General features: G+C 45.6%; 2 protein-coding genes across 2 annotated transcripts in view; one reads left to right on the forward strand and one right to left on the reverse strand.

The window, feature by feature from the left end:
• The window catches only part of LOC127577454 (fatty acyl-CoA hydrolase precursor, medium chain-like), a 459511-nt gene that overhangs the window by 28600 nt on the left and 405771 nt on the right, over nucleotides 1-25140 (reverse strand). The gene's annotated exons all lie outside the window — the stretch shown is intronic.
• Nucleotides 947-25140, forward strand: part of uba2 (ubiquitin-like modifier activating enzyme 2) — a 37807-nt gene continuing 13613 nt past the window's right edge. Inside the window, exons 1-9 of the mRNA XM_052028431.1 lie at nucleotides 947-1164; nucleotides 7849-7932; nucleotides 10762-10832; nucleotides 14015-14079; nucleotides 18188-18288; nucleotides 18905-19026; nucleotides 20222-20289; nucleotides 20436-20557; nucleotides 24629-24728. Of these exons, the coding sequence (XP_051884391.1) occupies nucleotides 949-1164; nucleotides 7849-7932; nucleotides 10762-10832; nucleotides 14015-14079; nucleotides 18188-18288; nucleotides 18905-19026; nucleotides 20222-20289; nucleotides 20436-20557; nucleotides 24629-24728 (949 nt within the window). The 5' untranslated portion in view covers nucleotides 947-948. The remainder of the gene's footprint in view (nucleotides 1165-7848; nucleotides 7933-10761; nucleotides 10833-14014; nucleotides 14080-18187; nucleotides 18289-18904; nucleotides 19027-20221; nucleotides 20290-20435; nucleotides 20558-24628; nucleotides 24729-25140) is intronic.

A 25140-nucleotide genomic window follows, 5' to 3' on the forward strand; every position in this document is an offset into this window, starting at 1 on the left:
TCGAACACTGCAGCATTCCTTCCAGACTGTCCTTCTGACAATGCAGTGTTCCTTCCGTACTGTCTCTCTGAAATCACGGTGCTCCTCCGTTAGTGTCCCTTCCACAGTGTAATGGTGTCCCTCAGTCCCAACCTTCACCACCATGGAATACAGGCCCTGATCTTGATTGACTGCACCATTGCTTAGATATTTTCTCAATCTTAATGGGTGCATTGCTGCTTCTCACTTCCAACCTTCCTGCTGGAGTGGAGCTCATCTGGAGGACAAATGGGAACACATACACCCTGTGTTGCCCCTGGAACCAAGGTCACCCCAACGTTAGAAATTGACCAGCAGTGCACAGAGGACACTTGTGTTTGTGAAGGGTTCCATCATTGACTCACCGAAGACCACAGGAGGGTGGGTCTTGCCTTCAACCTCTGCTAAACAAAGTGCTAAACCTGTCCCCACACTGTTCATGGTGAGACTGGAAACGGTAAACTATTCCCCTGGGATCCGCCTCTCTGTGAAAGCAGACCCATGATGACCTTCACTGTCGCCTTCAGTGCGGGACAAGAACAGCTGAAGACACGGTGGGGCTGAGGCTGAGGCTGAGGCTGAGGCTGGGGCAGCTCACAGCTGGCACCTCGGGGCCGTGAAGAGGAACCACCAGTAGTTTGGGAGCCGGTGCCGGCAGGGGGCGCGGTGTTGGGAGGTCTAGCCGCCGGTGCCGGCAGGGGGCGCGGTGTTGGGAGGTCCAGGGCCGCCGGTGCCGGCAGGGGGCGCGGTGTTGGGAGGTCCAGGGGGCGCGGTGTTGGGAGGTCCGGCCGCCGGTGCCGGCAGGGGGCGCGGTGTTGGGAGGTCCGTCCGCCGGTGCCGGCAGGGGGCGCGGTGTTGGGAGGTCCGGCCGCCGGTGCCGGCAGGGGGCGCGGTGTTGGGAGGTCCGGCCGCCGGTGCCGGCAGGGGGCGATGCCCGCGGAGGCCGCGCTGAAGCCCTCGGCCTCTCCCGCCGAGCGCTGCCCACGTCGGGGCCGTTGGCGGTGGAAGATGGCGCTGGTCGGCCCGGTCTCCCGCGCTCTGGCCGAGCGGTTGTCCCGCTGCCGGCTGCTGGTGGTGGGCGCCGGCGGCATCGGCTGCGAGCTCCTCAAAAACCTGGTGCTGGCCGGCTTCAGGGACATCGAGGTGGTAAGGAGGGAAACCCCGGCGCGGCGGGAAAGGCCGGGCGGCCCTGGGCTTGGGCCCGGGTCTCACCCTGGGCTGGACCGCCGGCCCGGGGAGTGGGGGGAGAGTCCGGCCCGGTCACCGGCCGGAGGGAGGGCTGGACGGGCCTGGGGACGGTGGATGGGGTCGGGCCTGGAGTTGGAGCAGGTCTGATGCAGAGGGGCCGGGGGGAGGGTGGTCGGGGTCTGGCCGGGTTGGACGTGGAAGGTGGGGATTCATCCCCTCTGGGGCTGGGGTCTGCGGGCAGTGGGCTGGGTGCTGAGGGTCGAGTGCAGGAGCTGGAGCCCGGGATCCCCTGTTGAGGATCACTGTTGTGATGGTCGGACACGATGGCTAACGTGTGCCCGGCAGGGTTCCTGGAAGAACACGGGTTAAGTGTTTAAATCTGTTCTGGTAAAGCAGTTCGTTAGGCAGGACTCTGATCTCCCCTGATCTTCAGGGTGAAGCTATGAGAAATCTATCAAGTTCACAGGGAGCAGAGAAACGGGGGGGGGGGGGGAACAACACAGCAAAGTGCTGGAGGAACTCGGTGGGTCAGGCAGCAGCTGTGGAGGGAAGTTTTGGGTTGGGACCCTGCACAGCGAGGGGGCTGAGAGGTGAGGGATTGGGTTCCGGAGGGAAGTGGTGAAGGAGAGACTGAGGCAGGCAGCTCGGGGAGGGATGTCGGATGGAGGAAGGGTATCGGGTGTGGAGGTGCAGAGGAGGAAAGTGTGACCAGTGTCATGTGTATGTGCACACAGCAGCAGCTGGTCTCTAGTCATTCTGCATCTCCTGGTTCTTGGACCAAGGCCTTGCTCTGTTCAAGCTCCTGTAGTAGCTGGCGTGAACTGGCCACCACACAGTAACAGAACTGGACTGGAAGCAAGTCATCCTTGACTCTTAGTACTGCTAAAGAAGATCTGACAGTGCATCATGGCTTTGTTTAAATGTCTCATCCAAAGAATGCCATTTCTCCAGTAGCATGGGTAGCTTTTGTGCTGATTTGAATCCATTAAGCCGCAGCTGATGGCTCCTCATTAGTTTTCCTATCTGATGCCTTCAGAGTATGCACAACGAGTTTGGATTTGGCCCTTTGCTAAATGTTGTATTATGCTAATTAAATTTGGAAGCTGAAGATTTCTCTTTAGGAGGGAAGAGTGTAGTGACACAGCGGTCGTTACTGCACAAACTGCTCTAGAGTTCTGGACCATTCATTCAGAGACAAGCAAAATTTAAATTCCAAGTAATTAATTAAAGTCCATAAGATATTGTAACAGAATTAGGCCATTTGGCCCATTGAGTCTGCTCTGCTGTTCAATCATGGCTGATCTTTTTCATCCCCATTCTCCTGCCTTCTCTCTGTAACCCTTCACCCCCTTACCAATCAAGAACCTGTCAGTTTCTGCCTTAAATACACCCAATGACTTGGCCTCCACAGCCCTCTGTGGCAACCAATTCCACAGATTCACCACCCTCGGGCTGAAGAAATTCCTCCTCATCTCAGTTTTAAAGGGATGTCCCTTTATTCTGAGGCTATGCCCTCAGATCCTGGACTCTCCTACTAATGGAAACATCTGGAATCATCAGAAATAAATCTGGAATTTAAAATAAAAAGTCAATGTTAGTAACAGTTGGCATGAATCCACCATAGTGTCATGAAAACCCATGTGGTTCACTAAGGTGAAGGAAATCTGTTCTTGCCCAGTCTGCCTCTGCCATTGAGGGGCAAGTAAATATGTACAATAAATGCTGGCATTGCCATTGATGAAGCCCATCCCATGAAATATTCTGTGTAAGGAGCAGCACAGGATGGCACTGTAATGCCTAATGGCTGTCGCACTGTCCTGATCTCCAGTACGGTCTGCGAGGAGTTTGAACACTCTTCCTGTAACCAGTTGGGTTTCCCCCTCCATCCCAAAGAGCTGCTGGTTGGTTGTTAGTTGACCCCAAGGGTAGGGAGGTGGTGGGACATGCGGGGACAGTTGATGGGCATGTGAGGGAATGGATCACAGGGAAATAAGTGAGTGAATGGGATTGAAGGGATTTCTCCAAGAGCCAGCATAGACTTGATGGGTTGAATAACAGTGTCCCATATTGTAAAATAATGAAGCGCTAGGAGGGGTAGAGGAGGACTTGTGTGTATTGTGTCAAATAATGTACAGTTGGGGTAGTGCGAGTTGTCTGTACAAAATACTCTAAAGTGCTTCATTGGAGGAAACACAATGAGATAGGCATAATGGGGACTCTACCAACCACATGTAAACGCATAAATTCCTTCTATATTTTAGTGGTGGTAAGTTTATATCATCGAGTTACTGAATCACCAGTCAGTGGAAATAGTTTTTCTTGACCTATCAAAGCCCCATGTCATTTTCAATCTCTCTCTCGGCTTTCCTCTTTTCTTTCCTGAGCTATTGAAAAGAGCCAGTTACTCTCTCATGTCACTTTCTTGATATTTTCCTGGAATTATTAAACCTTCGAACAAATAAACAACCTTGAATCAAAAACAATAGATTTCTAACCATTGACTTGTATGGATTTAACTTGACCTCAATGCCTTTGTATTCTCTGTCCCCTTTATAATGCCTGACATTCCCAAGTGATTTTCATTTGTTATCACCTTGTTCACCAAATTTCCTTTTGGTGGTCCTCAATAGATGAGTGAGACTTCTCTCTTGCTGACTTCCTGATTTCTGGATTACTGGGCATAATGCCATCACAGTGCCAGCGACCTGGGTTCAATTCCGGCAGCTGTCTGTAAGGAGTTTGTACATTCTCCCCGTATCTGTGTGGGTTTTCTCCCACGTTCCAAAGACGTACAGATTAGGAAAGTTGTGGGCATGCTATGTTGGTGCCAGAAGTGTGGCGACACTCGTGGGCTGCCCCCAGAACACTCTACGCAAAAGATGCATATCACTGTGTTTCGATGTACATGTGACTAATAAAGAAATCTTATCTATCAGTACGTTAGCTTCACAATGTACTTTTTGCCTTTCAGTTTTTCCTTTTTCAAATGTTCCTCTTCTTGTGGATGCATTTTATTTAATTGAAATGACAAATATTCAGAGAACCCAGATAAAATGAACAGGATGGACCAGATTTCCTTGCCAGAGAGAGTTGGGGAATAGATTTAAGAAGACTGTTAGAAAGATTAGTGGGAGTTCACCCAAAGAGTGGTGATGTCTGGAAATCGCTGCTTAGTGATTGAGTTAGAAATTCTTGTTGCATCTATAAGATACTTAGATTGGTACTTGACATTCCAAAGCCTGCAGGACTACATGTTAAGTGTTGGGAAATATGATTAGTCTCGGTAGCCCTTCTGGTGGATGCTGAGGGATATTGAGGGCTGGGTAAAGGAGAAAAGGAAGCAAATGGCACAAACAGAGAACTGAAAATGGGAGGCATGACAGGTGTCTAGAAAGAGCAGGTGTACTTCATAAAGAAATTAGGGGGGGACAAAGAAAGGGCACAAAATGTCACAGGGTAAGATGAAGGAAAATGCCAAAGCATTTTAATGACAAGGGGGTAAACAGGAAAAAAGTAGGGGCCACATCACATCACGTGGCAGACACATCAGGGACATTGAAGAGACTCTTAGATAGACACATGAATGATAGAGAAATGGAGGGCTATGTGGGAGGGAAGGGTTCGGTAGATCTTAGAGCAGGATAAAATGTCGGCACAACATCGTGGGCCGAAGGGCCCGTACTGTGCTGTAGTGTTCTATGTTCATCAAGGACCAAAGTGCAATCTGTGCATAAAGTCAAGGGAAGACAGTGAAATGCTAGAATGAGTTATCATTGAAAAGGAGGATGTATGGGATGTCTTAGCAGGCATAAAGGCGAATAAATCCCCAGGGTCCTATGAGGTGTATTCCAGCTACTATAGGTGGCAATGGAGTAGATTTCTGGGCCCCTGACAGAGAGTTTTAAACCTTCACTGGCCTCAGGTGAGGTGTCAGATGACTGGAGGACAGCAAATGTGGTGCCTTTATTCGAGAAGGGCAGCAGCAGTAAGCTCGGTAATTACAGGCCTTTGAATCTAATGTTAGTAGTAGGGAGTCATTGGGGAATTTTCTCGACCAGCCTGCTGGAGATTGTTTGTTGCTCCAGATTCCAGCAGCTACAGTCTCCTGTGTCTGGCTTTGTTAAGGGGAGATCCTGACTGAACAATTTATTTAGTTTTTCAAAGAGGTAACAAAATGTATTGATGAGGACAGTTTGTTTGATTAGTCTACATGACTTCATTTAAGGCCTTTGATTAAAGTCCCACATGGGAAACTGGTCCAAATGGTTAGAGCCATTGGGATCCAGGGAAAGGTGACAGATTGGATCCAAAATTGGTTTGGTAACAGGTGGCAGAGGGTGATGGTGCAGGACTGTTTTGTACATTAATGACATGGATGTACAGGTATCATTTACAGACATGAACATTGATGGGTTGCTGATAATGAAGACGGCTACAGGATAATGGTGATGAGTTGTAAGATGAGCAGAGGAATTCAGATGGAATTTAATTCTGATAAATGTGAGGTGATGCATCTTGGGAAGAAGAATAAGTCCAGGAGATGCACAATGTTAGGACCCCAGGGAGCACTGAGGAACAGCGGGGCTCACTATACAAGTCAAACATCCCTGAAGATGGCAGCACAGTTAGATAAGATGATTACTTGACTTCATTAGCTGAGGCATTGAATATAAAAACAGGGATTTTATAAAACATTGGTTAAGTCAGACCATAGGAATGATATGATTGCACTGGAGGGGATGCAGAGGAGATTCACCAGGATGTTACTCGGGATGGGGCGTTTCAGTTACAAGAACAGGCTGGGTTTATTTTCCTTGGTGTGCAAGAGACTGAGGGGATTTGAGGCACACAAGATTATGAAGGGCATAGATAGGGTAGGTACTTAAGAAAGTTAGTTGCCCATAGTAGAGGTGAATACAACCAGAGGTCAGGGGTATGAGGTTCAGAGGGGATCTGAGGAAGAATTTTTTCACCCTGTGGGTGGTTGGAATCTGGAACACACTGCCTGGGGGTTGGGGTGGTGGAGGCAGAGACTCTCAACATTGAAGTATTGAGCACCTGAATTGTCAAGATACTGAAGGTTCTGGACCAAGTACTGGAAAAATGAGATGAGTGTAGATGAGTACATGATGGTTGGTATGGACGTGGTGGGCCGAAGAGCCTGTTTGTGTTGTGACATCCACTGAATGGCCTCTTGTAAATATTGTGGGTTAAAAATTAAGAAACCATTTAGATGGAAGGATTTGTTTAAGTCCTGCACTGTCTTTGGAACTGATGGTCAGTTAGAGAGCACAGAAGCAGAGTCTTCAGCTCAACTCGTCCATGCTGACCAGGATGTCTATCCGAGCTAGTCCCATTTTCCTGTGTTTGGTCCACATCCCTCGAAATGTTTCCTATACGTGTACTTATCCAAATTATTTTAAACATTGTAATTGTCCCCACTTCTACACTTCCTGGCAGCTTACTTCACATACCCACCCCCCTCTGTGTGTAAAAGATTCTCTTTGGATCCCTTTTAAATCTTTCCCCTCTCACCTTAAACCTGTGCCCTCTGGTTTGAGACTCCTGCCTGGGAAAAAGACAATGACCATCCACTTTATCTGTGCTCCTCGAGTTTCAAGTTCAAGTTTATTGTCGTGGGTATACCTACCCAGGATATAAATGCCATGAAAATTAGCTTTTTGTTTGCAGCAGCACAGTACATGACAAACATAAATTACATAAACTTAATATAAATAATTCATAACTTACACGGTACGGTTTATGTTTGTCATGTTTATCACGTACTGTGCTACTGCAAACAAAAAGCTAATACGGTAGCGTAGCGGTTAGCGCAACGCTATTACAGCGCCAGCGATCAGGGTTCGATTCCCGTCGCTGTCTGTAAGGAGTTTGTACGTTCTCCCGTGTTTGCATGGGTTTCCTCCGGGTGCTCTGGTTTCCTCCTACATTGCAAAGACGGACGGGTAGGTTAATTTGGGTTTAAAATGGGCAGCGTGGACTCGTTGGGCCAGAAGGGCCTGTTACCACGCTGTAAATAAAATTAAAATTAAATTTAAAAATTAATTAAAACAAAAACAAACATTACCACATTAGTGCAAGTTGAGGGAAATCTAGTCCAATGTAGAATTAAGGGTTTTTCAGGTCAGTTCAAGAACCTGATGACAGTGGGGAAGAAACTGTTGCTGAACCTTGAGGTATGAATCTTCAGGCTCCTGGGCCTCCTGCCTGATGGCAGCATCGAGAAGAGGGCATGGCCCGGATGGTGGCCGTCCTTAATGATGGATGTCGCCTTCCTGAGACATCGCCTCTTGTAGATGCCCTCAACAGTGGGGAGAGCTGCACCTGTGATGGAACTGGCTGAGTCCACCACTCTCTGCAGCCCCTTTCATTCCTGTGTATTGGAGCTTCCATACCAGGCTGTGATGTAACCAGTCATGATTTTATACACCTCTACAAGGTCACCCCTCAGCCTCCTATGCTCCAGGGTAAAATAGTCCCAGACTATCCAGCCTCTCCTTGTAACTCACACCCTCCACTCCTGGTAACATCTTTGTGAATCTTTTCTGCACCATTTCCAGTGTAATGACAGCCATCCTATATCTGATGAAATTTTGTTTCTATCCATCTTTGTGCTTCTAGGTTGATTTGGATACGATCGACGTCAGCAACCTCAACCGGCAGTTTCTGTTCCAAAAGAAACACGTTGGAAAGTCAAAAGCTCAGGTAAGATTTGGCCTCTTGCTTCCCCTTCCTCTTTGAAGTGATTCATTATTTGGAAGATTTGATTGACATCTTTAAGATTATGAGAGCCACAGATAAGGTTAGCAGGAAGAACCAATTTCCCTTGGCAAGAAGGTCTATCGTGAGGGACATAGGTATAAGGGAAGTAGGAGATACATTACAGGGTGTTCAGAACGGTGGGATCTGGAACTCGCAGCCTGTTTGAAACTCATCCACAAAATACTCGGAAGTGTACTTGATGCGCAGGGAAATGTGATTCATCTTTATAGTTGTTTTTCTGGAAGTTCTGGAGATAATTGTCCAAAATCCTTCAAATCCACTGGCAGGTTAGGCAAACCAGCATCCCTGGCACTGGGGTTTAATTACACTTGGCCATCTCCAGTGCTTGGGCTGAGTTGTTTGCATGCCCAGTGCAGACTCCTGAAAAAGCTATTCTGGTCACAGCAAGAGCTTACCAGGTAGACAGAGGAAAAGATTGAAGGATATTCTCAAAATCTCCCTTTGATGTGTGGGAATCCCTGGCCCCTGGCCCCAAAATGGAGGGGGAGCATTTGGGAGAGCATTAAAAGCCTTGAGTCTCTTCATCAGAAGCACAGTGGAAGGAGCACCCCAATCCCAAAATGCACCCCTTGAGCACCTCCTGCCCTGATTTGTAAAGTGATTAAGGGTTTTGGGGAGAAGGAGGGAGAATGGGGTTGAAAAACAAATCAGCCACGATTGGTGGAGCAGACTCAATGGATGCAATGGCCTAATTCTGCTCTTATGTCTCGTGGTCTTATGGCTGTCTGCTGGTCCCTCATTGACCTCATCCACCATTTCAGAACCTGGAGATGCAGCAAGTTGTCCTCAACCCTGGGGGCCTGTCTTAGAATGAAGAAGAGATTTGCTGTATTAAAGTTTTTGTTTTTTAAAAAATAGTTTAAGGGTTGCGTGACCATACTTGAAAAGAAGTAGATGTTATAAAAGCTAGGCTTTCTCAGTCATGTTTTTTTCTGGCCAGCAAAAGGTTCCTCGAGAGGAATTATCAGTGTTCCATCCTCCTAGTAGTTTTGCCTTGGGGGATTTTGAATGAATTGTAAATTGTTGTTGGAATAGTTTTGTCCTTTTTGTCTAAATTAAGAAGCAAAGGACTTGAATTTATACATTGCCTTTCATAGCCTCAGGAGCTTGTCCATGTCCCAGTAATGAGAAGCTTTGATCAAGAGAAGGAACTGGAGAAACCTGGATTTTTCCTCCCTAAAGCAGCCAACGTTAAAGAGGATTTAATAGAGGTGTTCGAAATCATGAAGGGTTTTGGCTTAGAAAATGAAAGTTTTTTCAGTGACAGATAGTGGTGCAGCGTACCCCGGTGTTACGGCAGTTTGGGGAATTCGCCCTTGGGGAATTCTCAAATCACTACCAAAAAATTGGGATATGGAATCAAATTTGCTCTTATGGAATTTATATGAAAAAAATAACTAAATAAATACAAAATAGGAAAGAAACAAGGGTTTGTGTTATGGAAAATCGCGATACAGGTGGTTTCCTAGGAACACAACCCCTCCGTAATGAGGGGGTGTACTGTACCTAGTGGATGCAGATTTAAGGACATTGGCAAAGTAATCAGAGACAATAAGAGGAAGTTTTATTTTAACTTGGCAAGTTGTTGTGATCTGGAGCATGCTGTCTGAAAGGGCTATGGAAGCAAATTTAGCAGGAACTTTCATTGGAGAATACTAGAAAGGGATAGGCTACATGGATGTGGGGTAAATGGGACGTTTACTTGGGCTGACACAAGCCCGATGAGCCACCACCTCAATGGCTTCCTAATTGTGCAGTTTAGACCATAAGACATAGGAGCAGAATTTGGCCCATCAAGTCTGTTCCACCATTCGATCGTGGCTGATTTATTTTTCCCCCTCAACCCCATTCTCATGCCTTCTCCCCATAACCTTTTACTAATCAAGAACCTATCAACCTCCACTTTAAATATACCTAATGACTTGGCCTCCACAGCCATCTATGGCAATGAATTCCACAGATTCACCCACCCTCTGGCTAAAGAAATTCCTCCTCATCTCTGTCCTAAAGGGACACCCTTCTATTCTGAGGCTGTGCTCTCTGGTCCTAGACTCTCCCACTACTGGAAACATCCTCTCCACGCCCAGTCTATCCAGGCCTTTCGATTTTTGGTAGGTTTCAATGAGATCCCCCCCTCATCCTTGTAAACTTCAGAGAGTATAGGCCCAGAACCATCTCAAATGCTCCTCATTTGTTAACCCTTTCATTCTCGGGATCATTCTTATAAACCTCCTCTGGACCCTCTCCAATGCCAGCACATCCTTCCTTTGTTTGCAAACATTTACCTACCAGGAAAGAGTTGAGGCAATTTTGTTCTAAAAGAAAACAGGATGTGATATGTAGATGTGCAACAAAATGGATAGATTGGCTTGGGTAACTGTAGGAAGAATGTTTTCTTGTCAGAGAATCCAAAACTAGGAATCGTAGATTTCACCAGTGGAGAAACAAGGAAAAGTTTTTTGATTTGGAGACCAATTGGAAGGTAGAACTCACTACCATCGGAAGTGGTTGAGGAAAGTAGCTCGATGCTTCTGCAAAGAATTTAGATGGGCGTACGAGAGAAAAAGAACAAGGGATAGCAAAAGGCTGAGGTGAGGTTAATGGAATCAGAGGAGAAATGTAGAGTAGGAACTGACCATTTGAGCTGAATGGCTTGTTTCTCTGCTGAATATTCTGCCTATAGCACATCCGTTATTGCTCTGGGTAAGACTGGACTGTTGTGTTTGACCCAGTGGTTTATTTGCTTTGCAGGTGGCGAAGGAAAGTGCCCTTCAGTTCTGTCCCGAGGCCATGATTACTGCTTATCATGACAGCATCATGAAGTAAGTCTTATTTTTCTGGGTAACTGAGGCTTGTCTGTACATCAATTAGAGTCATTGAATTAAAATTTTTAAAACTGCAGAGGCTGGAACTCTGAAATAAAAGCAGTAGGTCAATGCAGGATTTGTGAGAGGAGAAACCGTTAACGCTTCAGGTCTGGGGCCCTTCATCGGAACGGGGAACGAGAGAAAACAAGTTGTTTTTCCTTTCCACAGATGCTGCCTGACCTGCTGAGTGTTTCCAGCATTTTCTGTTTTTTTTATTAGAATCATTTATTTTGAAGTGATTATTGGGCTCCTGAGCTACTTGGAAGATTGTTAGTAAATCTGAAAGTTGAGACTGCCTTGGACTCCAGCATCCCAATGCTTCTCTCCCAGATCAGAATAGTCATTCTTGCTATCTCACTGAAAGAAACTGAAGCCTTCATACACTCCTCGCACTGGCTCCTCTCCCCACCTCCTTCCCTTTATTCCATGGTCCAATATCCCCTCCTATCAGATTCCATCTTCTTCAGCCCTTTTGTCACTTCCACCTATCACCTCTCAGCTTCTTGCATCATTTCCACTCTCCCTCCTCCCTCACCTGCCTATCACCCCCCCCACCTGGATCCAGCTATCACCCACCAGCTCTTGCACCCACCCCCCCCCCCCCCGCCACTGTTTATACCAACTAACGCCCCTCTTTCTTTCCAGTCCTGGTGAAAGGTCTCAACCCAAAACATCAACTGTCCATTTCCCTCCGTCGATGCTGCCTGACCTGCTGAGTTCCTCCAGCTTTTTGTGTGTTGCTCCAGATTTCCAGCATCTGCCGTCTGTTGTGTCTCCATTAGCCTTTATATCTTGTCTTTTGCGACCCTCAGAACATCCCAAAGCTTCACAGTCCAGGGAGTGTTCTTACAGCGACGTCGCTGTTGTACTAGTCTGGCTCCCACCACAATAATGTAAACAGGAACAGATCATATGCTTTCTTGCGAGTATTGGTCAAAGGGTAAACATAAAGTCCAAGACACTGGGGAGAATTTCAGCTGTGGAAGCTATGAGATTCTTTATCTTATTTGAAAGAAGGCATCTCCAATAGGGCAGCATTCTGAGATTGTTGGCCTGGGGTTTGTGTTTGAGTCTTAAAAAAAGTGGATTTACACTATGTGTGCAGTGGGTGATGGTGTGCAGTGGGTGATGGTGTGCAGTGGGTGATGGTGTGCAGTGGGTGATGGTGATACAGTGGGTGATGGTGATACAGTGGGTGATGGTGTACAGTGGGTGATGCAGTGGGTGATGGTGTGCAGTGGGTGATGGTGTACAGTGGGTGATACAGTGGGTGATGGTGTACAGTGGGTGATACAGTGGGTGATGGTGTGCAGTGGGTGATACAGTGGGTGATGGTGATACAGTGGGTGATGGTGTGCAGTGGGTGATACAGTGGGTGATGGTGTGCAGTGGGTGATACAGTGGGTGATGGTGATACAGTGGGTGATGGTGTGCAGTGGGTGATACAGTGGGTGATGGTGTGCAGTGGGTGATGGTGTACAGTGGGTGATACAGTGGGTGATGGTGTGCAGTGGGTGATACAGTGGGTGATGGTGTGCAGTGGGTGATACAGTGGGTGATGGTGATACAGTGGGTGATGGTGTGCAGTGGGTGATACAGTGGGTGATGGTGATACAGTGGGTGATGGTGTACAGTGGGTGATGGTGTGCAGTGGGTGATGGTGTGCAGTGGGTGATGGTGTGCAGTGGGTGATGGTGTACAGTGGGTGATACAGTGGGTGATGGTGTGCAGTGGGTGATGGTGTGCAGTGGGTGATACAGTGGGTGATGGTGTGCAGTGAGTGATGGTGTACAGTGGGTGATAGTGGCATTAATTAGAAAAGTACCTTTGTTGCTTCTTGTTGCTTCTGTGTTCATCCTTCAATGGGCTAAACACATTGGCCCAGTAATTTGATTGCCCAGCCTGTTGTGGACTGTATGCTGCAACTGATTGATTTGCTATGCCACGCTGAAAGCTGTTAACCATTGTAATTCCAGCCTCCTGAAAATCTTTCCCTATTTATATTGGGGAGACTACCTTCATCAGATGGGTCGCAGCAGTCGAAGAAGGCAGCTCACAACACTTCGTTATTGAGGTTGTTGGCAATGCCAGTATTTATTGTCCGTTCTTAATTGCCCCCAGGTCTTGGTGGGTTAGCAATCACATCTCGGTCAGACTGGATAAGGATGGCAGATTGCCTTCCCTGAAGGAGATCAGTGAACCGCGTGGTTTTGACAACAATCCGGTAGTTCCATGGTTACTGTTACTAACCTTTTCCTTTTAATTCTAGATTTATTTAATGACTTGAATTTAAATTTTAACAGTGGCTGTGTTAGAATTCAAACTTGTTTCTCTGGATCAATGGTCCAGACCTCTGGTTGCTGGTCTAGTAACTTAACCACTATACCACTGGTCCCTTCCCAAACGCAACTAGGTATGGGCTTCTGAAGTAAGAATAGAAAATGCAAGAAATGCTTAGCGTGTCAGGCAGCATCTGTGAGAGAGAGAAGTGGAATTCTGATGGAAGCTCATCAGCCTGAAGCTTTCACTCCATTTCTCTTCCATCTGCTGAGTGGTTCTGGCGTTCTCTGCATTTATTTCATACTTGCAGCATCTGCAGTTCTTTGTTTTTAAAGAATGCTTATCTTGCCCATGTTGCTCACGTCCCAACTATGAATGAAAAACAACTCGAACAGCTTAGAACTATGAATTACAATTGAGAACTAAGAATAGGTTGTGTTTTCCTAACTTAAATGGATTCCAACTACACAAATCATGTTCTCTTAGAAGACATTCAGAGTCCACTGAATCAAATAATGATAGTAGAATTTAAATAACATTTTCAGAAACAATTTCAGCAAGTATTTATCTCCAGACTCAATTGCACAACAAGTTCTGGATTTACCAGTTTGAAATTTGATGACCTTGACTGTTGTTGCAGTGAGTTCAGTTTTACCTGCTCACCTGACTAATGAGTGAATTCCCTGCATTTATCTCCTTGGACCTTGCTGAGCCAATGGGGGCAATGAACAAAAGGTTGTGAATTACTGAGGGACAACAGAACTTAACGTGGAAGAACTGCTGGGTCGACAGCGTAGGATCTTGTGTTTTCGGTGTCTTAACCAAAAAAGAGCTTGCATTTATGTTTTGTTTTGCAGCCCAGATTATAATGTGGAGTTCTTCAGGCAGTTTACTCTCGTGATGAATGCTCTGGATAACAGGGGTAAGGATTTTGGGGCCTTGGATTTTCTTGTTTTATGCCAGTGTGATGATGGTTGATGGCTGCAGAGGAGAGTAAAAGGATACTGACTAATTTAGAAAGTATGTGGGATTCACTTTCCTTAATACTGATCACGCAAATGCTGAAATTATAAATATTACACTCACCACAGCAACAGGGGGAGACCTTTTAGTCTCTCTAGGATATTTTTTACAGTTGAATAAATCATAACTCTATAAAGCTGATCCATATAGTAGATCGGCTCTATAAAACTCTTGGTTGGACCACACTTAGAGTACTGTGTCCAGTTCTGGTCGCCTCATTATGGGAAGGATGTGGAAGCATTGGAAAGGGTACAGAGGAGATTTACCAGGATGCTGCCTGGTTTAGAGTGTATGTATTATGAGGAGAGACTAAGGGAGCTAGGGCTTTACTCTTTGGAGAGAAGGAGGATGAGAGGAGACATGATAGAGGTGTACAAAATATTAAGAGGAATAGATAGAGTGGACAGCCAGTGCCTCTTTCCCAGGGCACCAATGCTCAATACAAGAGGGCATGGCTTTAAAGTAATGGGTGGGAAGTTCAAAGGAGATGTCAGAGGAAGGTTTTTTACCCAGAGAGTGGTTAGGGCATGGAATGCGCTGCCTGGGGCGGTGGTGGAGGCAGGTACATTGGTCAAGTTCAAGAGATTGCTAGATAGGCATATGGAGGAATTTAAAATAGAAGGATATGTGGGAAGAAAGGGTTAGATAGTTTTAGGTGAGGTTTAAAGGTCGGCACAACATTGTGGTGTACTGTTCTATGTTCTATAACTGATCTGCACCTTATCTTATTTAGCAGCTGTTGATATACATTTTTGAGAGCTTACCTTACCACCAGCAATATGATAATCTGTTCTTGTGATATTAAGCGAGAGTTGGTCAGGACACTGGGGAAAATTTGCCCACCTTTCTTGGAAGTCTTGCCAAGGATCATTTATGTCCAACTGTGAGAGCAGAAGGACTTCAGTTTAAGAATGTTACAGGAAATGAGTCGGCTGTTCAGCTTCATGCCTGTTCTACCATTCTACAAGATGATGGCTATTTTCCTTCAAGTGGGATTCTGACAGAGGCATTCCATCATAATCCAGCGGATGGTAGATTCGCACCACTATCTCTTCGGCCATGCAGATACGCCAAATGTCCCAACCTGCGGTTCCTCTCGTACTGAGCAGGATACATCATCAGCAGGGTAAAACTAACCTGTCTCCCATCAGACATATCCCTTGATTCCTTTCATATCCAGAAATTTATTGAATCAAAGACAGGCCTATGGGACAGAGAATTCCAAAGATTCACCACCCTTTCAGTGAAGAAATTTTTCAATTCAGGCCTGAGCAAGCTACCTCTCGAGACTACGACCTCCACTTCTAGACTCACCAGTCAGGGAAACAACTTCCTGTATCTCTCTGGGGCCCCCTGAGAATTTTTTACATTTCAATTAGGTCACCTCTCCTTCTAAACTCCAGAGAGTAGATCCAGTTCAATCTCTCTTTATATGACAGAACCGCAATTCCTGGAAGCATTCTGATGAATCTTTGCTCCACTCCCTCTTTAGCAAGTATATACTTTTTTGTTTTTGTAAAGAAACCAAAATTGCACACAGGTGTGGTCTGGCCAAAGCCCTGTACATTTGTAGTAAGATATCTTAACTTTTGTACTCAAGTCCTCTTGCATTAAAAGCTAACATACAATTACTTTCCTTATCACCTGCTGTACCTACGTTTGCTGTCAGTGACTTGCGTGGAAGGACTCCTATCGCTTTGAACGTGAACAGTTCACAAACTGTACCATATAAAAATTGGTCAGCATTTCTGCACTTTACTCACTGAAGTAGATAACCACACGTTTTTTCCACATTGTACTCCATGCCATGTTGTCGTCCACTCATTCAGCTTGTCTGTATTGAAGCTCTTTGGCATCACCATCACTACTCTCATTTCCATTTAGTTTTTGTGTTATCAGCAAATTTGAAAATATTGCATTGGTTGCCTCAGATCATTGATAGAGGTGTGGAATAGTCAGGGATCAAACACTCATCCCTGCACTTATCCCAGTAGTTGCAGCCTGCAAATGGGAGAAAGACCTGTTTCTACTCTTCGTTTTGTGAATGAAATTGTAATCCTTAGCAAAAGTGTTAATTAACCTTCCTGTTGCACAGTGCTTGATCTAACGTTGCCTGTTGACTACCTAGTTCTTCAATGTGCCAATCTAGAAATCAGTCTCACGTACAGTGCAGGAATTCGCCTCTACCTTCTTAGTACCAGTTTGATTTGCTCAGTGTTAGTGGATTAATATCCCCCATGATTATCACATTACACTGTTAGATGCACCTCTATGTTTGTAATTTAGACTGTACCCTAAAACACAACTACTATATGAGGACCGGTGAATATCTCCCAGCAGTGTTTCCTTCCCATCTTCCCTGCTGCTTGTCTTCATACAGACTGGTTCAAATTCTTTATTGTGATCTGATAGGGCAAAATGATATTGAATTTACATCTCATCCAAAAGACTGCAGTGCCAACGGTGTGACACTTACTCAGTACTAACGGGAATGCCCGGCTCAATTTTGGTACTCATCTCTACTTGAATTCCACAACCTGCCTTGTCTGAGCCAGATCAGATGCATTAGATCTACTGTATTAAATAATGCAGGACAGGAGGCCATTGTATCTATGACAGCTCTCTGAAAGATCTATGTAATTAGTTCTACTCCCACCAATCTTTCCCCACACTCCTACAGATCTTTCCCTTTATCATTTTAAAGCCCTCAGTCAGATCCACTCATGACATTGTAAACGCAACAGCAGAGATTGAAGTGGCTTCCCTTTGCTAGACCAAGATAGCATTGTGTTGCAACAGATTGTTATTCTCCCCAGTTCAACCTCTCTTCCAGTCTGCATGGATAACAAAATCTTGTGCCTGGTCCTCTTTGAGTGAGTCGTGATCCAGGTTGTGGTGCTTGAATGAACAAGGCAGCACAATGCTACAGTTGGTAGAGCTGCTGCCTCTAGTGCCAGTGGCCCGGGTTTGATCCTAACCTCAGCTGCAATCTGTGTGGGAGTTTGCATGTTCTCCCTGTGCTTCCTGAGGTGCTTGAGTTTTCTCCCACATCCCAAAGACGTGTGAGTTGGGATTCCCTGAAGGTTAACTTGCAGCTTGAATTGGTAGTAAAGAAGGCAAATGCAATGTTAGCATTCATTTCAAGAGGACTAGAATTAGAAGCAAGGATGTACTGTTGAGGCTTTGTAAGGCATTGGTTGACCACATTTGGAATATTGTGAGCAATTTTGGACCCCGTATCTAAGGAAAGGTGTGCTGGCCCTGGAGAGGGTCCAGAGGAGGTTCACAAGAATGATCCCAGGAATGAAAGAGTTAACGTACGAAGATCATTTGATGTCTCTAGGTCTGTACTTGAGTTCAGAAGGATGGGGGTGGAGGGGAGAATCTCATTGAAACCTACTGGATACTGAAAGGCCTGGACAGAGTGGACGTGGAGAGGATGTTTCCATCAGTGGGAGAGTCTAGGATCTGAGGGCACAGCCTCAGAATAAAGGGATGTCCCTTTAAAACTGAAATGAGGAGGAATTTCTTCAGCCAGAGGGTAGTGAATCTGTGGAATTCGTTACCACAGAGGGTGGTGGAGGCCAAGTCATTGGATGTATTTAAGGCCAAGATTGATGGGTTCTTGATTGGTGGGGGGGGGGGGGGGGGGGGGTGGAGTTTAAGGGTTATCGGGAGAAGGCAGGAGAATGGGGTTAAAATAAAATCAGCTATGATTGAATGGCGGAGCAGATTTGATGGGCCGAATGGCCTAATTCTGCTCCTATTGTGTATGGTCAGTTGACCACTGTGGGTTAACCATAGTATAAAACTAGGGGGTGAGTTCATGGGAATGTAGGTACGGTACCTTACCGGGAAAACTAATGAGAGAATGGGATTCCTCTGTGAGCCAGAATGGGTTTAATGGGCCAAGTGACAGCCTCCCACGTCATACTTAAACAGCAATTGGTGCTTCAAGGTTGAGGTTGCAGATCCCTAATGCTACTTCTGTTATTGTACTCCTTCAGCTGCCCGTAACCACGTGAATAGAATGTGTTTGGCTGCTGACATTCCTCTTATAGAGAGCGGGACTGCAGGATATCTTGGCCAAGTCACTGTCATCAAAAAGGTATTGAACATTATTTGTATTTTATGACAATCAGTGCTTCAGTCAAAAAATTCCATCCTTGTGCTCTTCTCCAGAAAGTGCTGCCTCTCGTTGGGATTTGAGTGCTTCGAATGGCAGCCCTTCACTATTCATTCCCAGTGAGAGTTCTTGTATGGGTGTTTGAAGGAAGAGGTCAAGCCAAGTGCTTGCCACACCTAGTGACTTAGACATACACCTTGGTCGCAGTTTTCACGGGGTGGTTATCCATTGTTGGAGTTGTTCTCTCACCCAAGGAGTGGCCAGTTGTCCAGGTTAAGATCAGCTAAATCAAATGTAAACATACTAGTGAGTGGTTCAAGTTTAGGATGAGATATTCTCAAAGTCCCATTTTGGGATAAAACTCTACATTGGCCTTAACCTTGAGCAGTTATGCGGAAAAAAAATAGCATTTTTAATTAACACGAGAAGCCTCACAGTTAATACTCTAATTTCATAGGATCGCGCAACCATTTTTCTCGGTGCTGTTTTCTTTCACGTCATTGTCCACCAGTCTTTTTTTCAAATAACAGTGAAGGCAGGTTCAGTGAGAGTTCGGAATGCAGAAGTTAAAATGTTGTTCTGAATTGCCTTTATGCAGGGAGTGACGGAATGCTACGAGTGCCAGCCTAAACCAACACAGAAAACATTCCCCGGCTGCACAATCCGGAACACTCCTTCAGAACCAATCCACTGTATTGTATGGGCAAAGTACCTGTTCAAGTAAGGGACAGAGAGTTTCCATTACCTGAGCGACTAGTGTGAAATCATTCTGATGCTTTTGTATTGCGTTTGTTTTGAACAGGTCAGGGGCTTGGATCCCTTGTTCAGATACAGAGCCCTCTGAGGGAGGGAGTGGCTGATCCTTTCCGTTCTGTGGTTCAGCAGTGAATTTAAAGGAGGCAACTTGGGGACAGCACTTCAGACCCACATTCACACCATTTGTGTGTGGCAACCTGATGGGTTAGCGATCCATTGGTTGAAAACACATTGCTACCTGGGAAACTGAGTTCAGTATATTTGGAAATTGTGGCAGGGCACCATGCAAAGTGACTGCAAAGCCTGGTGTTGGTGTAGAAATCCAGTGAGTTCACTAATCCCTCCAGGAAGAGGGACCTCTCATTTTCACCCATTGTCCCTGTGCTTGATTACTGCCCCGAAGGTGCGTGATTCTTGCTTGCCACTGGGCAACCAGAGCTGCGAGTTATTACATGCCATGTTGCCAGCTATGCCCACTCCCTGCAACACGTTTAAAAAGAGAAAAGCATTGCATGTTTGAATGTGGCTTAAAAAGTAGTATAAGTGGATACAGCCAATGCATTCCTGCTTCTGTAAGGAATTTGAACAAGGTTCCATGTGATAAACATGTTTGAGCCATTAAGATCCAAACCATTCGGCCCATCTGTCTCTGCTAAACAAGCTCCGCTCTCCCAACTAACTATTCTTGCCCTACTTCCTTGCTCCTGTTATTTAATATTTTTTAAATGTTCTGGTGGTCCCATCCCATTCAGGATGAAAGGATTTGGTCCTTTGGGGTTTTATAGAGCAGAATGGGTTTCACTAATCAGAGCAACACACAAAGCACTGGAGGTACTCAGTGGGTCAGGCAGCATCTATGGAGGGAAATGGACAGATGATGTTTTGGGTCGAGACCCTTCATCTAGACTGGAAAGAAAGCGGGGTGATAGCCGGTATAAAATGGTGGAGGGTAGAGTTGGAGCAAGAGCTCCATTGAAGAGGAAAAGTTCTTCGAGGTAGGCATACCTTGAAGAGACTTTGCAGGGGAGCAGCAAAGTGGAGAAAAGGGAGAGCAGATGCTGGAAATCTGGAGCAGTCTCTTGTGTCTCCATTTTACTAGTAAGAGTGAATCTTTGAGGACAGGTAACCAGAATGTTGATATTTTCTGTCCTTTCCTTAGCCAGTTGTTTGGAGAGGAAGATGCCGACCAGGAAGTATCACCTGACACAGCTGACCCGGAGGCTGCCTGTAAGTACATGTTTGGGACCTGTGGAAGTTGCTCTTAATGTAGTTTGCAGTAAACGTACACAAAGGGATGTTAGCCTTGGTTGCAGCATCCTGAGGCCGACTCGAGGGCTTTCTGCCATCTTAAATGTGTTTACATTTGTTGGCAGGGGAGTTGTCGGATGCAGCAGCGAGGGCAGGAGCTTCCAATGAGGATGGTGGTATCAAGCGTGTTTCAACAAAGGACTGGGCCAGATCCACTGGGTATGATCCTGTCAAAATATTCAACAAGGTATAGTCATTGAGATTTTTGCAGCCGTCATTACTTGGTGAACAGTCAGGAGAAGATGTAGTAGATACAATGTTCCTTAGCCTGGCGTGATCTTGCATCTTGCAATGGAGTTTATGCCTCTGAACGTGCTGGGGCTTTGAACACAGATCTACACTCTCGGAGGTGTGAGCAGTGCCAGAGGTTACATCCCGTTACCTCCTGAACCTTCCCCCATCCCCCAACTCATCACTCTTGGAGGGACAGGTGGCCAGTGGCCTGATTTGCAGCAGGAGCAGGAACCTGGATCCTGTAAACTGGGAGTAAGAATCTGAGAGAGAATGGGTCAGGGGATGGAACTAGTGGGTAGCTCTGGTTGAGAACAAGCACATACACAATGGACCGAATGGCCACTTTCTGTGCTATAACCATTTTATGAAACCATTGGCATTAATCCTACTCCTGGACCTTATCTAGTTTGTAACCACACCGCAATCGGAAAAAAACATAGCAGGTGCTGACGGGGAAAAAAATTCAACTTCTACCATCCTGATGATGCAGTGACAGCATTGTTGTTGACCAGTTGCCATCAGTGAGGCTCCAACAGACACAAGACGTGGAAATGTGAGGGTCAGATGGAGGAGGAGGGAGCAAAGCCTTTTGTTCTGCTCTGGATGCACTTGCATTTATAATGTTTAAAAACAAAATGACCAAGTTCTGCTGTGGCTCAGTGGGTGAACACATTCCTGAGCTGCAATAATCAAACTTTGGTTTGTCCCCAGTTAGTAGTGGGCTCAGTGAGGCAGGGGACGCCATTGTCCAGGTTTAAATGGTGACATGTATTCATCTTACAGCAACTAAAGATTATCCATCCATTATGGCCACATTTCCTCACCACCTTGTGTGACTAACACAGCTGGTGATTGCCTCCCACTAGCCTAATGGGTGGCACTTTGTAGAGACCAGTGTCGGCTGTGCCTCGTAGACCAGGAGTTTGGGATTCAGTCACCAGTTTGATCTGTGGCAAGTTAACTCATTTCAACCTGGTTCCGATTGCTGGTTCCAACAGGGAGCTATGCATGAGACTCAAATAGCCAATCCGGGCTTGTGCATGTAGTCAGCCAGTTGGGCACAAGAAGGAAAGACCCACATTGATGCAGTGCTTTTTGAAACCTGGGCTTTTTCAAAAGTGCATTATAGTCAATGTTAACAGTAGAGTTAGTAAGACCAACACTAACCCCTCCCAGGAAATAGAGCCACTTTAATGTAGGAAACAAAGTGCTACTTTGCATGTCAGGCATAATTAATTAACTATTTATAGAAGTTATAAATGGTGATGAACAATTAAAAGATAATGAAAGGAAGAGGGTCCAAGGAACCAACAATAGTGAGGCCAAGCACGTGACTGTGAAAGACAAGGCTGAAGCATTCATCTAGCGGATGATCCATCTGGGCTTTCGCTTGGGATCCCCACCATCTTAGAAGCCAACCTTCAGCCAGTTCAATTCAATCCATATGATATCAAGCAACAGCTAGGAGTACTGCTTGGCAAAATCTATGGATGTAGACAACATCTCAGCTGCAGTACCGAAACTTGTTCCAGAACCAGCTGTGCCAATACCCAACCTGTTGCAGTACAATTGCAGTAGTGGCATCCACCTGCCAACATGGAAGATTGCACTGTCCACTAAAAGCAGGATATATCTAATCCAGCTGATGACCACCCATTCAATCTCCTCTCAGACATCAGAAAAGTGATGGAAGTGGTCATCAGCAGTGCTGTCAAACAGCTCTTACTCACCAATAACCTGCTCACCGATGCCCAGTTTGTGTTTTACCAGAACCACTCCAGACTAATTCGCAGCCTTTGTCCAAAAGTGGACCAAAGAGCAGAATTACCAAAGTGAGGTGAAAGTGACTGCTCTTCACCGCAGTACTTGGCTGAGTGTGGCTTCAAGGACCATAGTAAAGCTGGTCAGTGAACATCAGGAGGAGAACGCTCCAGTGGTTGGAGTTGTACCCTGCACATAAGATGATTGCACAACATTTAATTCTATATGCAACTCCTCAGCAACTGAAGCAGCTCATATCTGCATGTAGAAAAACCTAAACAACATTCAGGCATGGGCACATAACTGGCAAGTAACATATGTGCCACAAAAGTACCAGGCAATAACCATCTCCAGAGCAAGTTAATATTCAATGACCATTGCTCTCTCCCACTTGACACATAAGTACAGTAGCTACAAGGACAAGAGACTGGGTATCCTGCGGTGGTATTTCATCTCCTGATACCCCAAAGTCTTTACACCATCAATGAGGCACAAATCAGGAGCATGATGGAATACTCTGCATTTGTGTGGATGTTGCAGCTTCAACAACACACAAGAAACTTGAATACCTTCCAGGACAAAGCAGCAGGCTTGATTGGCAATCCCATCACCTCCCTAAACAATCCCAACTGCACTGGGAGCACCTTCACCAGAAGGATTGCAGTAGTTCAAGAAGGGGCTCGCTATCACCATTTTGAGGGTTATTAGGGATGGACATGAAATGCTGGCTTTATCAGAGACACTTGTATCTGAAAAAATGATGAATGAATAAATAAAGATTGGTTGATTCCAGAGGGAACTATAGCCCTGTTGGAATATAGCCATGGAATTTTTCTGTCCATCAGAGAGGGAGCTGAAGCCTTAGTTTAACATTTAATGCAAAATCCCACATCTCTGACTGTAGCACTGCTTCAGTACTGCACTTGGGAGTGTGTGTTTGGATTGTGTGTTCAAGTCTCTGAGGTGGGACTTGACCCAGCTGATGGAGCAACTAGCCACAGTACCCCACTGCTGCTAACATCAAGGTCACTGAATTCAACAGTGGTCAGGGTTTGACCCTGATCTGCCTGTTGTAGTATTGCATGGAGTCACTCAGCACAAAGACAGGCCCTTCAGTTCAACATGTCCATGCTAACCATTAAGTACCAATCTATACATACCAGTAATGGGTCTGTAGTCTTCAATGGTTTAGTAATTCAAGTGTTCATTGAAATACTTAAATGTTGTGAGATTCTCTGCCTCAGGCAGAGTATTCCAGATTCAGTCACCCTCTGGGCAGGAAAAAAGATCCTCGACTCCTCTCTAAATGTCCTTCCCTTTAAACCTATGTCCTCTCCTAAGGGAATATGTGGCTCCCTATCTACCCTCCGACTATCCACCTGATCTATTCCCCCTCAGAATTTTGTATACCTCAATCAGGTCCCTTCTCAGTCTTCACTCCAAGGACAACAAACCCAGTTTATCCAGTCTCTCTTCATAAATGAAACATTCCATCCTGGTGAATCTTCTCCACGTGCTCTCCAGTACAATCATGACCTCCTTGTAGTGTGGCGACCAGAACTGCATACGGTACTCTGGCTGTGGCCTACCTAATATTTTTATATAGTTGTACCAGCTCTTATATTCTGTGCTTTGATAATTAAAGGCAGGTACCCTGTATATCTTTTTCCAGTCAAGTTTATTGTCATGTGCACAAGTAGCTGTATGCACAGGTGCAATGAAAAACTTGCTTGCAACAGCATCACAGACATATAGCATTAGAGACACAACATTCACAAGAAATAAAACATACATTAATCATAAATTATATCTTATCTATTTGTGCTGCCACCTTCTGCAATCCTTGGAGTTGTACACCAAGGTCCCTCTGTACTTCAGTACTACGCAAGGTTCCACTGTTTATCAATCGGGCTCATCTTGCTATTCCTCCCAAAATTCATCACCTCACCTTTCTCAGGATAAAATTTTACCTGCCATTGTTCGGCCCATCTTGGAACTCAGCAGTTATTCTGCAGCTGATCACTACCCTCACTCTCAGCAATAGCACCGATTTTCATTTGTGAGCTTACTGATCATGCCTCCTACATTCATGTCCAGAGTATTAAAATTTATTTAAGCAAGAGTCTCGGCACTGGCTTCAAATTTGCAAAATCTTCACTTGAGTATTCAGTCATCAGTAAAGCAGGATGTTGTTGGATAAAAGTTCAGTTCAGTCGGGTAACTTTTGAGTCTGTAAAATCTTCACACACTGATTCTTTTTCAGCTTTTCAGAGATGATATAAAGTACTTGCTCACAATGGACCAGCTGTGGCGCAGAAGGAAAGCTCCTGTTCCGTTGGACTGGGCTGCTGTAGAAAGACTTGGTAAGTTTGCAGTTAGATGAAAGTGCTGATCTTCAACTGTCTTCTTATTCCATTCCTTCCAACCTCAAATGCATTGACACAGAAGTTTGTGTGTGCTTAATGTCCTGGGATATCTTTCCCTCATAGTTATTTCATCCTGCTACACAGCACAGTCTGGAGAATTTCCACATGCGCACTTGTCACTGTGTGTGAATTGGAGCTATTCCACCCCTGCCTGTCCTTGTCAGTACTGAAGCACTGAGGCCAATTGTGATGCTCATACTGCTATTCAACCATCTGACGCATATAACGGGGGGTGCTCATTAAATGAATTGCTTGAATAATCTTTCAACACTGGTATCCACCAAACGTTGTGAACAAAGCCCAGTTGTGGCCTGTCCACAAAAATAAGGACAAATCCAGTCCAGCTCAC

The sequence above is a fragment of the Pristis pectinata genome, chromosome 13 (assembly GCF_009764475.1).
Source record: "Pristis pectinata isolate sPriPec2 chromosome 13, sPriPec2.1.pri, whole genome shotgun sequence".
NCBI lineage: Eukaryota > Metazoa > Chordata > Chondrichthyes > Rhinopristiformes > Pristidae > Pristis > Pristis pectinata.